The sequence below is a fragment of the Schistocerca cancellata genome, chromosome 1 (genome assembly GCF_023864275.1).
Source record: "Schistocerca cancellata isolate TAMUIC-IGC-003103 chromosome 1, iqSchCanc2.1, whole genome shotgun sequence".
Taxonomy (NCBI): Eukaryota; Metazoa; Arthropoda; class Insecta; order Orthoptera; family Acrididae; genus Schistocerca; species Schistocerca cancellata.
This window is the reverse complement of record NC_064626.1, coordinates 1,024,290,660-1,024,306,927: the sequence shown is the minus strand read 5'-3', so window position 1 is coordinate 1,024,306,927 and position 16,268 is coordinate 1,024,290,660. Positions and strand designations below refer to the sequence as shown.

At 42.4% G+C, this 16,268-nt stretch overlaps 1 protein-coding gene across 1 annotated transcript in view; it reads right to left on the bottom strand.

Moving 5' to 3' along the window:
- Positions 1-15,927, bottom strand: part of LOC126089494 (apolipoprotein D-like) — a 250,510-nt gene extending 234,583 nt beyond the window's left edge. The window contains exon 1 of the mRNA XM_049906914.1: positions 15,754-15,927. Within this exon, the coding sequence (XP_049762871.1) occupies positions 15,754-15,900 (147 nt within the window). The 5' untranslated portion in view covers positions 15,901-15,927. The remainder of the gene's footprint in view (positions 1-15,753) is intronic.
- Between the last annotated feature and the right edge of the window lie 341 nt (positions 15,928-16,268).

The window sequence follows — 16,268 nt, the reverse complement described above, 5'->3', positions numbered from 1 at the left end:
CATAAATCTTACGCTTTAATGGACTCACATTTTTGCGAAAGTCAACGTAAAGCCAAATCCCTGGCTCTGTGTATGATACGATAGTAAACTCGTTGACAAACAGGCTGCAGCAAATTGTCTTAAACTAGAGTCTGTTGTATGTCAGACGAGGATTCTGTCCTTAATGATGGCGATACTTTACGTAATTTTGTGCATTTTGCGACCTTGTTGAAAGATGAAACGTTTTCAATTGTCTTGAAACGAGTAAGGAGAGAAGAACATTAATTATGAGAAACTTCCTAATCTGAATGCTGTATAATTTGTGAGAAAAGTCGTTTTTTCTTCGTTTACGAAACACATAAAATTCATTAAGCTAATACTATTATTTCAAAAGCTTAATTCTTTACGGCCTCTTGGCAAATACACGTTATACAGGGTGTTACAAAAAGGTACTGCCAAACTTTCAGGAAACATTCCTCACACACAAATAAAGAGAAGATGTTGTGTGGACATGTGTCCGGAAACGCTTAATTTCCATGTTAGAGCTCATTTTAGTTTCGTCAGTATGTACTGTACTTCCTCGATTCACCGCCAGTTGGCCCAATTGAAGGAAGGTAATGTTGACTTCGGTGCTTGTGTTGACATGCGACTCATTGCTCCACAGTACTAGCATCAAGCACATCAGTACGTAGCATCAACAGGTTAGTGTTCATCATGAACGTGGTTTTGCAGTCAGTGCAATGTTTACAAATGCGGAGTTGGCAGATGCCCATTTGATGTAAGGATTAGCACGGGGCAATAGCCGTGGCGCGGTACGTTTGTATCGAGACAGATTTCCAGAACGAAGGTGTCCCGACAGGAAGACGTTCGAAGCAATTGATCGGCGTCTTAGGGAGCACGGAACATTCCAGCCTATGACTCGCGACTGGGGAAGACCTAGAACGACGAGGACACCTGCAATGGACGAGGCAATTCTTCGTGCAGTTGACGATAACCCTAATGTCAGCGTCAGAGAAGTTGCTGCTGTACAAGGTAACGTTGACCACGTCACTGTAAGGAGAGTGCTACGGGAGAACCAGTTGTTTCCGTACCATGTGCAGCGTGTGCAGGCACTATCAGCAGCTGGTTGGCCTCCACGCGTACACCTCTGCGAATGGTTCATCCAACAATGTGTCAATCCTCATTTCAGTGTAAATGTTCACTTTACGGATGAGGCTTCATTCCAACGTGATCAAATTGTAAATTTTCGCAATCAACATGTGTGGGCTGACAAGAATCCGCACGCAATTGTGCAATCACGTCATCAACACAGATTTTCTGTGAACGTTTGGGCAGACATTGTTGGTGATGTCTTGATTGGGCCCCATGTTCTTCCACCTACGCTCAATGGAGCACGTTATCATGATTTCATACGGGATATTCTACCTGTGCTGCTAGAGCATGTGCCTTTACAAGTGCGACACAACATGTGGTTCATGCACGATGGAGCTCCTGCACATTTCAGTCGAAGTGCTCGTACGCTTCTCAACAACAGATTCGGTGACCGATGGATTGGTAGAGGCGGACCAATTCCATGGCCTCCACGCTCTCCTGACCTCAACCCTCTTGACTTTCATTTATGGGAACATTTTAAAGTTTTTGTCTACGCAACCCCGGTACCAAATGCAGAGACTCTTCGTGCTCGTATTGTGGAGGGCTGTGATACAATACGCCATTCTCCAGGGCTGCATCAGCGCATAAGGGATTCCATGCGACAGAGGGTGGATGCATGTATCCTCGCTAACGGAGGACATTTTGAACATTTCCTGCAACAAAGTGTTTGAAGTCACGCTGGTACGTTCTGTTGCTGTGTGTTTCCATTCCATGATTAATGTGATTTGAAGAGAAGTAATAAAATGAGCTCTATCATGGAAAGTAAGCGTTTCTGGACACATGTCCACATAACATATTTTCTTTCTTTGTGTGTGAGGAATGTTTCCTGAAAGTTTGGCCGTACCTTTTTTGTAACACCCTGTATATTTTTTATGGAATATAAGGAGTCTCACAAAAACATTGTTTACTGCAAGTAATTTTCTGAATGGCTTTTTGTTTAATATTGATTAGTACACTGCAAGACCCTCCACTTCGAAAGAACTAGAGATACGGCAGAAAGCTCAACCCTTTCTAGTGGGTCATCTGCTCCAGAGGGAGCCGCTACAACGGCCAAATTATTGTTTTTGCGCACATAGCGCTTGTCCATCCTCGTACTGAAATAATTAGGCATTAACGCCCTTAGCTGCAAATGTACGTACCGAGATTACCACTTGTATACGACATCAGATGAAATTCCAATTGTAATACACCGCACGTTCTTCATACATAGTGTTGCTTTTCTCATCAAATACTCCGGCCGGCTGTATTTCATGCGCGCATCAGGCCGAAGCGAGTCGTCGTTACGTGTCACCAAGCACCCAGTGACGTAGCATCTTTGGCTCAAGAAAAACAAAAATGCGACTTTGTCGGAGATTACTCTTTTAAAGCAGTTTGGTACGAGATGTCGAACGGCAGGTATTGTCTGACCTTTCCTAATGGTAAAATCGTAGTAGCATATGTACACTTGACATCAAAACTTTACTGCTGTTTCACTGACAAGGAATAAATATTTCGTCCTTAACAGTGTTATTTCCACTTGCAAAATACAAGGTGTAAAGAGTATAAGTAAAAATATTTTCATGGATGACTGCAGACAGTATACTGAACAACATTACATCAGTATTTACGTCATTTAGAGACTAATAATTGTAGCTATTGCATTTCGATGTTTTTAGGTTGGTTATTACCTCCAAGTATATATGGGAAAAGCAAGCCATTAACGCTTATTATCCCTTGGGCAGCAGGTCAGGGGTTGAAGTGTGGTCGCGTGGACGCAAAAACACTCCAGTGTTGCAGTTCTGGTTGTGCAGAAAACATCAGATCGTAAAGATGGTGATGTGCTTGTCGAAAGACTGTTCGACACAGAGAAGAAACAACTGACACACTCATGAGAGTACATATTAAGATACCACATATAAAAATATCTACAGTTATGCCTGTTGCAACTTGTGTGTGTAGTGAGTGGTCAGCTAACATTACCCCCCCCCCCCTTAGTCCTAACTAAACTCGTTGGTTATTTACCCGATGAGGTGCTTGAAGTTTACTTGGAAACAACCGTACTTGAACCACGTGAAGCATAGGTGAAGCCATGCTTGCCGTAGACAACAACACAATCTTCCTCGTTTCTCAAACTCAATATTCGCGCGCATATGATTTCTTCAAAGGTATATAGTTTCCATTTTGTTATTAGTGGGTGGTGTAGTGGCTCGTTAGCTCGGAAGGTAAGCGCCAGACTACAACTGTTATGAGCCAGGATTCGACTCGCAAACGATGCAAGGAGGTTTTTCTGTCGCATCGCTTCTTTCAGCTCTGGAACCCATTGCTGAGGAAAGTGCCAAATTGCACCATATTTTAAGTTTATGTTGAAATGTAGGTTTCCCTATAAATGACTGGGTGAGTCACTTCAAAGAACCGTGGAAAGCCAAAGCGTACTACCACCAACAGGACCATGCTAATTAACGCGCTGTGGTGTTAAGAAAGATTCTCGAGTTGAGGGCAGCTTTACCTACTTGATGTGGGCAAACTCACAAGACATTCGCCAATATGAGAGTTGTCTCACATTCAGAGTTAATTTAAGTTATATGTGTTAATGTACATGTAACTGCTGTTCTCTTTTGCTTTTCTAGTGGAAACAATGCTGACCAGACTCCCAAAGATGTGCGAATGTTGAGAGCACTTTGTTCCATAGACGACTAAGTCATTCGAGCACATATTCAGACTGAACAAAGATGAGGCAGAAAATCGGCTGGTCATATTTTAAAAATAACCAGCTCAGGATTCACCTATTTGATTTATGGAAACTACAGAAAACCTATATCTGAATGACCGGAGAGGAATTTCACTGCTACTACCGAATATGAATCCGGTGCCACAACCTCGCTCCGTGCTAGTAACCGAGGTAACAGGCGTTCATAGAAGCGGCTTTGTCATGAAACTAGTCAACTTCACTGGCTGAACGAAGTTTTCTCGTTTATGGATCATATTGCTTGAGTCGCTTCCTCTGCAAGACAAGAAATTTTGTTTCTGTGAATAGAAAGATTGCACTGGCACGTGAGTTTGCGATATTACACACAAAATTGAGCGACGGTTTAGAATCAAAGAAAGATGTAGTTGATATAGAGAAAATATAAATTTATGCATATATGCCATATGAGTTGGTTCGTACCATCTCTGTGAGAAGACAAAATGTCTACGTTGTTGACAGCAAAAGTAAAACATACCAGAAAAGTTTAAATGGCAATGGACATGTTACAGTGGGGCTCCCAGCCTGGAACAAGCCTTCCTATTGGACGTCACTTCGACAGATTGGTTGTCAGTTTGCTCCTCGTTTCATCGAGCAGTTTTTCACTTGATCTCATGAGGCTAAGAGGACCCTCTACACAGACACTTGCATCACATATGAGGTGGTCACTGAGAGTCAAACCCAGGATCTCAGCTTGTAAGTAGGCTGTTTATATTTTCTTATTGGCAACGTTACGTAGCGCTCTGTATGAAAATCACTGGCTGTGCTGTGTGCAGTATGTGGCTAGTTTGCATTGTTGTCTGCCATTGTAGTGTTGGGCAGCGGCAGCTGGATGTGAACAGCGCGTAGCGTTGCGCAGTTGGAGGTGAGCCGCCAGCAGTGGTGAATGTGGGGAGAGAGATGGCGGAGTTTTGTAATTTGTCATGAACTGCTATATATATTATGACTATTAAGGTAAATACATTGTTTGTTCTCTATTAATATCTTTCATTTGCTAACTATCCCTATCAGTAGTTAGTGCCTTCCGTAGTTTGAATCTTTTATTTAGCTGGCAGTAGTGGCGCTCGCTGTATTGCAGTAGTTCGAGTAATGAAGATTTTTGTGAGGTAAGTGATTTCTGAAAGGTATAGATTAATGTTACTCAGGGCCATTCTTTTGCAGGGATCTTTGATAGTCAGATTGCGTTGCGCTAAAAACATAGTGTGTCAGTTTAAGCACAGTCTTGTATAAATTGTTGTAAGGGGACGTTTCAAGCTTCGGTAATCAACAATGATAACCATTAAACTACGGAGGCAGACTGCATGGTTGTTAAAATAATGGAAATGTACTTGCTAAGAGCAACGTTCAGATCCCCGCATGGCTGTCGTAATTAATATTTTACATGGTTTGGCTAAATCAAGCTCCCCCCCTCCTCCCCCCTCCCCCCCCCCCTTCCCCACTGCCCCTTTTACACTAATATTACGTCTCTAATAAACATCGACAGTATCCTAAACTCAGATCTTACTTGCTTTGGTGACATCTACATTTACAATACTAACACGTACGCATGCGCAACATAATGTAGATTCTGACTGTAAGAATACGTTCCCTCCAGTTATCATAAAACAACAAAATGATAATCTTAGAAACTATATTATTCACATTCTCTGGGAGACAAGCGAAATTTGTAGCGTTACTTTCTGATTTCTGCATCTACATCTACACGACTACTCTGGAATTCACACTTGAGCACCTGGCAGAGGCTGTATCGAACCGTTTTCACACTATTTCTGTACCGTCTCACTCTCGAACAGCGCACGGAAAAAACGAACACTTACATATTTTCGTGCAACTTCTGAAATCTCTTTATTTTGTTATAATGATCATTTCTATGTAGGTGAGTGTCAACAAAATTCGAATTCGGAACGTCGGAGATGGAAATTTCGTGAAACGATCTCGCCACAATGATAATCTGTTTCAGTGATTGCCACTCCAACTCGTATATCATATCCGTTACACTTTTTCCCCTGTTTCGTGATACAGTGCTGCACTTCTTCGAACTTTTTCAATGTCCTCAGTCAATCTCATCTGTTAAGGATCCCATACCACACAACAATACTCTAGCAGAGGAAGGATAAGTGTAGTGCAGGTAGTCTCTCTTTAGTGGACTTGTTGCATCTTCCAAGTGTTCTCCTGTCTTTGGTTTGCTCCCCGTCAACAATATTTATGTGATCGTTCCAGTTGAAGTAGTTCGTGATTCTAATTCCTAGGTATTTAGCTGAAATGATTGCCTTTAGATTTGTATGATTTATTGCGTAACCGAAATTTTGCGGATTCTATTTAGTACCCATGTGAATGATCTCACACTTTTCATTATTTAGGGTCAGATGTCGTGTTTTTTTTTTTTTTTTTTTTTTTTTTTTTTTTTTTGCACCAAACAGATATCTTGCCTAAATCATTTTCCAATTGATTTACATCTGTTGGTGACTTTACTAGACAGAAAATGACAGCATAATTTGCAAATAATCAAAGATGGCTACTCAGAGTGTCTCCTAAATCATTTATATAATTTTTATAATTTAGAAACAGCGGAGGGTCTACGACATTTCCTTGGAGAGCGCCAGATATCACATGCGTTTTACTCGATGACATTTCATCAGTTTATTACTAACTGTAGCCATTCTGACAGGAAACCATAAATCCAGTAGCAAAACTGAGACGATACTCAATGGGCACGTAATTTGATTAGAAGTTCACTTGTGAGATAGAGTATCACAAGCGTTCTGGGAATCTAGAAATATGGAATCAATTTGACATCCTCTGTCGACAGCACTCATTACTTCGTGAGAATAGTTAGTTATGTTTCACAAGAACGAAATTTTCTGAATCCGTGCTGAATGTGTCAACAGATCGTTTCCCTTCAAGTAATTCATAATCTTCGAACGCAGCATATGTTCCAAAATCCTACTGCATATTGACGTCACTGACATAGGTCTGTAATACATGGGATTACTCCTATTTCGTTTCTTGAGGATTCGTGTAACCTCTGCAGCTTTCCAGTCTTTAGCCACGGTTCTTTCGTCAAGCGAGCGTTGTGTACGTTGTTCAGTATGGAGCTGTTATATCAGCATACTCTGAAAGGAATTTAATTGATATGCAGTCTGGACCGGAGGACTAGCCTTTATTAAGTGATTTAAGTTGCTTTGCTAGACCGAGGATGTTTGCTTCTAAGTTACTCACGTTGGCAGCAATTCTTGAATCGAATTCCGGAATATTCACTTCGTCTCCTTTGGTGAAGGAATTTCGGAAAACCGTATCACTAACTTAGCTTTAGTGCCATTGTCATCAGTAACATCACCATTGCTTACGGGAAGTGAAGGTACTGATTGTGTCTTTCGGTTGGATTAGCTTACTACGATCAGAATCTCTTTGAATTTTCTGCCAGATTTCGAGACAGAGTTACGTTATGAAAAATAGTAAAAGCACTTCGCATTGAGGTTTGCGCTAAATTTCGAGCTTCTGTAAAACTTCGCCAGTTTTGGGGATTATGCATTCTTTTAAATTTGGACGCGTTTCTCATTGCCTCTGCAACAGTGTTCTAACCCGTTTTGTGCACCATAGGGGTTCAGTTCCGTCTCTTACTATTCGGTATAAACTGCTTCGCTGCTGTCAATACTATTTCTCTGAATTCAAGCCACGTTTGGTCTAAACTCACAAAGTTAGTTCGACAAGAATGGAGGCTGTCCCTTACGAAGGCGTCTAGCGAATTTTTATCTGTTTTTTTTAAACAGATATATTTTGCGTATATTTTGAGTGTTTTTGGATATTAAAGTATTCAGTCTCGCTAGAATGACCTTGTGGTCACAATCGCTGTGTGTGTCATAATGCTCCTTATTTGCTTTGGATTATTTGTTGCTAAGAGGTCGAGTATGATTTCGCAACCATTTACAATTTTAGTGACTTCCTGAATTAAATGTTCGAAATATTTTTCAGAGAAAGCGTTTAGTATTGTACGGATAAGTTTTATGTGTGTCATCGACTATAAATATCTATTGTCACCAACGTATTTCCCTTTGGTAAAAATAATTACATTTTAAAGGAGCTGCACTGTATCTGCCAAATAGGTAATCGGGTCTATAACCCGTTGTCTGTGGCGTCCGATACGGAGGGACAAACAACTGTATGTATGTCAGTTTCTACAACCTGACAACTGTATATATAATACCAGAAGTAAAAACCCACTTACATTGTACTGTCTCTATAGCAATGACATGAGTGTCAACGAAACATACACACATCCAAAAAAAGTTTTGCATCACCTCGGTTCCGAGAGTTCCGGAACCTGTAAAGAAAATTGGAATAGAGATCAACATAAACATCGTTTTCGCCCTTTTTATTGCTCACGAAAACCATACATTGCTTGTTGTACCACCATACAGCGAGACCTTCAGGGGTGGTGGTCCAGATTGCTGTACACACCGGTACCTCTAATACCCAGTAGCACGTCCTCTTGCATTGATGCATGCTTGTATTCGTCGTGGCATACTATCCACAAGTTCATCAAGGCACTGTTGGTCCATATTATCCCATTGCTCAACGGCGATTCGGTGTAAATCCATCAGAGTGGTTGGTGGGTCACGTCGTCCATTAACAGCCCTTTTCGATCTATCCTGGGCATGTTCGATAGCCTTCATGTCGGGGGAACATGCTGGCCACTCTAGTCGAGCGATGTCGTTATCCTGAAGGAAGTCATTAACAAGATGTGCAAGATGGGGGCGCGAATTGGCGTCCATGAAGACGAATGCCACGCCAACATGCTGCCGATACGATTGCACTATCGGTCGGAGGATGGGATTCACGTATCGTACAGTCGTTACGGCGCCTTCCATGACCACCACCGGCGTACGTCGGCCCCACATAATGCCACCCCAAAACAGCAGGGAACCTCCACCTTGCTGAACTCGCTGAACAGTGTGTCCAAGGCTTTCAGCCTGACCAGGTTGCCTCCAAACACGTCTCCGACGATTGTCTGGTTGAAGGCATATGCTACACTCATCGGTGAAAAGACCGTGATGCCAATCCTGAGCGGTCCATTCGGCATATTGTTGAGTCCATCTGTACCGCGCTGCATGATGTCGTGTTTGCAAAGATGGACCTATCCATGGACGTCGGGAGTGAAGTTGCGCATCATGCAGCCTATTGCGCCCAGTTTGAGTCGTAACACGACGTCCTGTGCCTGCACGAAAAGCATTATTCAACAAGGTGGCGTTGCTGTTAGGGTTCCTCCGAGCCATAATCTGTAGGTAGCGGTCATCCACTGCAGTAGTAGCCCTTGGGCGGCCTGAGCGAGGCATGTCATCGACAGTTCCTGTCTCTCTGTATCTCCATGTCCGAACAATATCGCATTGCTTCACTCCGAGACGCCTGGACACTTCCCTTGTTGAGAGCCCTTCCTGTCACTAAGTAACAATGCGGACGCGATCGAACCGCGGTATTGACCGTCTAGGCATGACTGAACTACGACAACACGAGCCATATATCTCCTTCCTGGTGGAATGACTGGAACTGATCGGCTGTCGGACCCCCTCCGTCTAATAAGCGATGCTCATGCATGGTTGTTTACATCTTTGGTCGGGTTTAGTGATCTCTATGAACAGTCAAAGGGATTATGTCTATGATACAGTACCCACAGTCAACGTCTATCTTCAGGAGTTCTGGGAACCAGTGTGATGCAAAACTTTTTTTTCATATGTGTATTTAGGATGTTCAGATTTCTAGATGCACACCAAGCTCAACATCCCAAAGAATTTATAAACGCATATCGTTGCTACAGATATACATAACGTAAGTAGATTTATATTTCTGCTATTATATATGCAGTCGTCATGTTTTAGAAACTGTTGTACATGCAGTTGTTTGTCCCGTTGTATCAGATGCCACTGACGATGGGTTATTGACCCGAACACCGATTTGGCAAATAAACATTTCAAGTGCAGCTCATGGTGCTTGGAAGATGTTCTTTAACAAACATCTTAAAGCTGCGGAGTATGAAGCGTTCAAGATTTTTAAATAATTACATTATTTTGGATTAAGTAAGCTTTAAACAGTACTTGTTTTCTGTAGCTTAGTCCCGGAGTGGTAGATATACTGGAACACATAAAAATATGTTGGGGAAATATTTGTCTACCTCAAGTGTATTCTGCTTTTCTCTACTTAAAAAAAATCAGAAATTTAAAAGGACGTACATTTGAATGATTTCCCGCCATAAATTTTCGTGTAATAATTCTCCCTTTGAATCTAAAGATCAGAATTAATTTCTTTTTCTTCAAATTACATTAGCAAATGTCAGACAGAGAATAAAGTACAGTAGACTTTCTAGCGGAGGTACTTCTTATATAATATTCTAAGTGCACATTAACTACGAAAGCGGAAGTGTCTACTTTGTGCGTTCTTTCTTCAGTCAGTATACATCAAGAACGAAATATCGTAATTACTACAGAATCACAACTGAAGTGCAAGCTATATTTTTAGTGTTGCAGTTAACAATAACAGTATCATTCAGTCCAGAAAAGAACGAAAAAATTAAAAGTGTATAAATGAAGAATGTACACACTTAATAAGTATTTGAGGAGTTCTACGCAGAACAATCTATGAAAAACAACAATATACGAGTGCTATTTTTTTTTCAACCACCAGTCGGTCGCGAACTTAAAACCCCAGTGAAAATGAAGTGAAGCTTTGCACAGATGTGTTCCGCAGTGACTCTCGTATGCACTTTTCAGTTTTGATCACACAGTGAGCACGTAAAGATGCCTAGAAAATAGAATGGCTATGAGGTCAGCGTATTGGCACAGACAACGAGCTGCACGCCAGTATAAAGAATCGATGAAAATCTCCCAACGGCTGCCTTCTATGACTGGGAAGCTGGTACCATGCTACGACAAATGTCCAAGTCGGAGTAGCGACTATGTAAAGAAGTATCTGAAAGGTGTAGCTAAATGTTGCGAACAAAATGTTTTTGCATCTAATAGATGTTAGGTTTTATTTTCCCAATCACAGCTGGCTGTCAACTGAATGGCAAGTGTGCAAGCCCGCGCCCACAACACCACACCAAAATGACACTTCGCTGCTGGTCAAGGCTGCCTAGTCTGTTAGTAGTCTGTTGCCCAAGAATGATGGGAATGAAACTCCTGAAATTGTTCCTGTAATAAGTTATGAAACGTATTGTAGCCAGAGTCTACTTTATTTATAATTAATATAACATGGTTAGAAACAGCACCAGGAAATAAACTTGATATGATTGTGAAATGTTTTAGTCTGTAGTGTTTGGTAGGGGCACAAGGAAAAGAATGCAACGTTTACGCTCAATTTGTTTCTATAAAACATTAATTCAAATTTCTGTCACAGTGCTACGCCAGCACGATCCTCGTAAAAATGTAGTAAGGTGTTCGGAGATAATTGTTACGCGGTTCTTTGCGAAGTAGTTGGGAGTTGATGTCTTTGAAAGCTAACATTCCTGAGATAATGGGAGGTAGAAATTTATATGAAATCGGCTACTCACTGTATTAGTACGACTTAATCCTATGTACACAGTAGCATATAATCAAAACAGAAAGAACGTTACATGATCAATCCAAAAAAATGGTTCAAATGGCTCTGAGCACTATGGGACTCAACTGCTGTGGTCATAAGTCCCCTAGAACTTAGAACTAATTAAACCTAACTAACCTAAGGACATCACACACATCCATGCCCGAGGCAGGATTCGAACCTGCAACCGTAGCGGTCGTGCGGTTCCAGACTGTAGCGCCTTTAACCGCTCGGCCACTCCGGCCGGCGATCAATCCAACAACCTTCGGGCGAAACACGCAGTTTCACTGAAGACAATACAATACTGCATTATATGAAAGATTGCAGAGTTCCCCAGACTCTATTTTATTAACGTTGCTTATTCGTACAACATACACGATCAGTTTCAGAATGCACATTCAATCATCTGATGTATCTAAGAAACCAACAATATCTATATCGACGATGGAACATGTTTTCCGAAATCGGTCATGTCCAATGAATAATCAGAATCAATAAATTGGAATTTGAGGAATGTAATCTTTCACACCCCTTTAGTAAAATACAGCTTGTCCCATTAGGAATGATCAGTATCCAGGAATACGACAGTCGACAGATAGTCAGTGTTATGTTCTTAGTTGCGCCTAGTTACTCGGGTAAACATGGCTGGCGCAACGCTTACATTCTATGAAAGGAAGTCAGTTTTGAAGTGGTATTTTAAGTACGAAAACATTAATGAGGTTCAACGGCAATGGCGAAATGAGTATCAAACAGAGCCACCGACACGTTTAACGATTCGTCGCATTCGAGACAAATTTGAAGCCGAAGGCTGTGTTAAAGATGTACACAAACAACGATCTGGACGACCTGTAACAGTAACAAGTCCAGCTAACTCCCGTCGTGTGTTACAATTCACTCGCTCTCCACAGAAGTCTGTGAGACAGTGTGCCCGTGAAACTGGAGTGAGTCGCTCTAGTGTTCGGCGAATTTTGAAGACAGCAAAAAGGAAGTGCTACATCCCACGATTGCTACACGCAATGAACGAGGACGCCCCAGATCGTAGAATGGAGTACTGCGAGTGGTTTACTAACATGGTGCTCAACGATGAAGAGTTTGCAGAGATCATTGTGTGGTCTGTTGAGGCACAGTTCAAACTCAATGGAATAGTAAATCGCCACAATTGCATCTACTGCGCCGCCGAAAATCCGAACGTCCATGTAGACAAAGCCGTGAATTTACCAGGAGTAAATGTGTGGTACAGGTTGTCTTACCGGGGCTTGATTGGACCATTCTTTGACGGCACAGTTACCGGTGAGGTGCACCTTCAGAAGCTTCAAACATCCATTTTACCTGCCATCTGAGACGTGTATGGAGACGGAAGAGTTTACTTTCAACAAGATGGTGCCTCAGCCCACTACCAAAATCGTGTTAGGGCCCATCTCGACGAAAATCTGCCAGAAAGATGGATAGGCCGTAGAGGTGCTGTGGAGTACCCATCACGTTCCCCAGACCTAACTCCTCTGGACTTTTACCTGTGGGGAACACTAAAGGAAGTTGTTTATCGACAAAAGCCATGCACATTGGATGAACTTCGAGAATCCATCGTACATTTATGTGCAAATATCCAACTGAACACGTTGCAGTCAGTAGTTCGTGCTGCAGTTCGGCGGCATCGTTTGTGTGTGGATGTTAATGGTGACCATTTCGAACACCTACAATGATATCTTTAAGTTGGGCTTTAAGCTACACTTTCACCAAAAATGAGACAACTCTGTCAATTAGTTTGCAAGTTATGGACTTTTAAACAGTGGATACATTTTTTTGGACCCCTCTGTATATGATGACTTTTGAACATTATTAAGGTAAATACGTTGTTTGTTCTCTATCAAAATCTTTCATTTGCTAACTATGCCTATCAGTAGTTAGTGCCTTCAGTAATTAGAATTTTTTATTTAGCTGGCAGTAATGGCGCTCGCTGTATTGCAGTAGTTCGAGTAACGTTTTGTGAGGTAAGTGATTCGTGAAAGGTATAGGTTATTGTTAGTCAGGGCCATTCTTTTGTGGGGATTATTGAAAGCCAGACTGCGTTGCGCTAAAATATTGTGTGTCAGTTCAGTGATGATCAGAATGAGTAAAGAGAGAAATATCTGAGTGCGTTCAGTCTGGCTCAACTGTTTGAAAATCAAATACCGTAAGGGTATTTCCGGCACTGTCACTTCATAATTTTTCAAAGGGGATGTTCCAAGCTGTTTCCCCAAAGACAGTGCGATGAAAGCGAACCCCCGCCTCCGGTGTTGAAACTACAAGGGTCCAAGATCTGTCAGAGATACACATTTTAATCGTAAAGAGTCTGTGAGACTAGAATAACATTTGACAGACTCTCAAGAAAAGCAACTTTGCCTCCACCGTCTCTCGAGAAATGCGGTTACTCTGCACCAATGAACACCAGGATTCTTCAAATCTAATCGCTCACGAGGAGAACACGGCAAGTGCCATAATCCGATTTCCCAGAAACTTCGTTCAGTGGAAGAGGAATCACACTAAGCGACTACGTGTCTCGGCTTATCCGTAGATATTAGACCGTTTCTGAGAAAACGGCAGTCAAAGTTTTCGACGTACTTTAGATGTCTTTCACCGCGTGGTAAGCGCAGTACAATTGGTGGCATAGTCGTTACTTCTCATTTTCGCCTCTTGTGTTCCTAACCCTTTTACTGTTTTTATTTATTTATTTTCGTTTATCTAAGCATGTTGAATGTTTCGTACGAAGTTGGGGGACTGAAGGGCATTATATTAATTGTAAAACTACAACAGGGTTTAACTTTAAGTGTCACAAATTTGTATGTATGTGGTTATGGCAATTCCAGTGTGTTTTTCTTAAAATTCGCATAGTCTTATATTTCATTCTTCTATGAATTCTTGAGTCAGATATTTTATTTTTATGTTTATTCTCCACGAAGACTTGATGCATACCTTTGGATGATATCGATCGTGGAAACATTCGAAACGTAAATTCCGAATAGCATCGGCATCACACAAAGGGAGGTTCTCCACAGCGACATTTCTTCGAATGAATCTCACTCGGGAAGAAAATATCGCAGCTGGTCCTGGCGGAGGTTCGAGTCCTCCCTCGGGCATGGGTGTGTGTGTGTGTGTGTGTGTGTGTTTGTCCTTAGGATAATTTAGGTTAAGTATTGTGTAAGCTTAGGGACTGATGACCTTAGCTGTTAAATCCCACACACATTTGAACATTTTTGAAGAAAATGTCGTTAGCATTGATGAAGATTTCAAGTATTGCCTATGATTTCGTGGAAAACTACGCATAACGGATCACTTTTCCGAAAACTGACGCTTACAACTGATTTTGAATCAATTTCGTCGAAAAAAATTCCAAATTATTTTTCCACACATTTATTTTGTTTTTTATTAATTCACCACAGATACAATTATCAAGCTAATAAGGACAATGTTATTATAATATGAACTGGCAAACAATTGTGTAACAAACTTCTACAGACAAAGATAGACAAACTGATAAAAATAAAAGTAAAAAAGCGTGTAGCCGCAACGATAGCTACTGTGCCACAGCTTCGGTTGATCTGTTTATTCGCAAAAAGGGACGTAAAGTACCTCGAACTTACCCGTCGTTGTCTCAGCAACGATCGAGTTCTACAGCTAAGCCGAGACGCGTGGCCAGCCACAGTGGCCGTGCGGTTCTAGGCGCTACAGTCTGCAGCCGAGCGACAGCTACGGTCGCAGGTTCGAATCTGCCTCGGGCATGGATGTGTGTGATGTCCTTAGGTTAGTTAGGTTTAATTAGTTCTAAGTCCTAGGCGATTGATGACCTCAGAAGTTAAGTCGCATAGTGCTCAGAGCCATTTGAACCATTTTTTCGAGACGCGTGTTCCTTATTTTGACCCCTCTTTCACTCAGTGAAGTTTCTGGGAAATCGTGTTGCCGTGTTCTCCTCGTCAGTACGTACCATAAAACAACTTCCGAGAGTGTTTCTGTTTGGTTCGTACCAATTTTTAACACCAGTCTATTTTTTTCACCTCATATTATGAATCAAACAAGTGTAACCATACCCAAGGAAACAGGTTGAACAGGCTTCGACTGCGAACCGTAACAGTGCTTTGTTCTTCACTGAATATCGAGCTTACAAACCACAGTCCGCTGTGACAGATTTCTGCCTGTAATGGTAGCACCTGTACATGCTGTTAACGTGGTGACTAACTGTCGTCATAATTCCTGTGTGCCCGGTAGCACTGACATATGAGAGGTGCTTTGTTGTTGACGGCCTGAGTCACCGAGAGGGGATCAGAGTGGGTGACTGTGAAGTATGAGACGTGACTGACCTTCTTGATGTCAAACTCCCGCATGCCGCGGTGCGACGGGCACCTGCCGAAGCCGAGCCTCTGCGCCGCGGCGCCTGGCGCGTCCACCAACACGAGCAGCAGGAGTAGCGCGAGCGCGGGCGCACACATCGCGGCAGTGGTCGCCATGGCGGCAGGCGGCGGAGTGGCGAGAGGCGGGCTCCTGCGCGGTGTCCCCGCGCGGGCCGCAGACGCCAGCGCCGCCACGCACCGCGGTCAGCGCCCGCGCCGAACGCTGCCGCTCGCCACTCGCCACCACTGTGCGACTTCCTCCGTTCTGCACTGACCTTCTACTGCGAAGTCTGTCGGCAGTGATATAGCGCACAGTTACTCCTTTTGCCTTGCGAACTGCATCCAATAATGAACGAAAGCAATACGATCAGCGGCTGTAGCGTGTTGATCACGATAGAGCAGTGATTCTGTGAGACATAGACTCGTCAAGTCATTGGTAAACTTCCGGAGGCATGTAGCACCAAATATCCTGCCGGAAAAGAGCA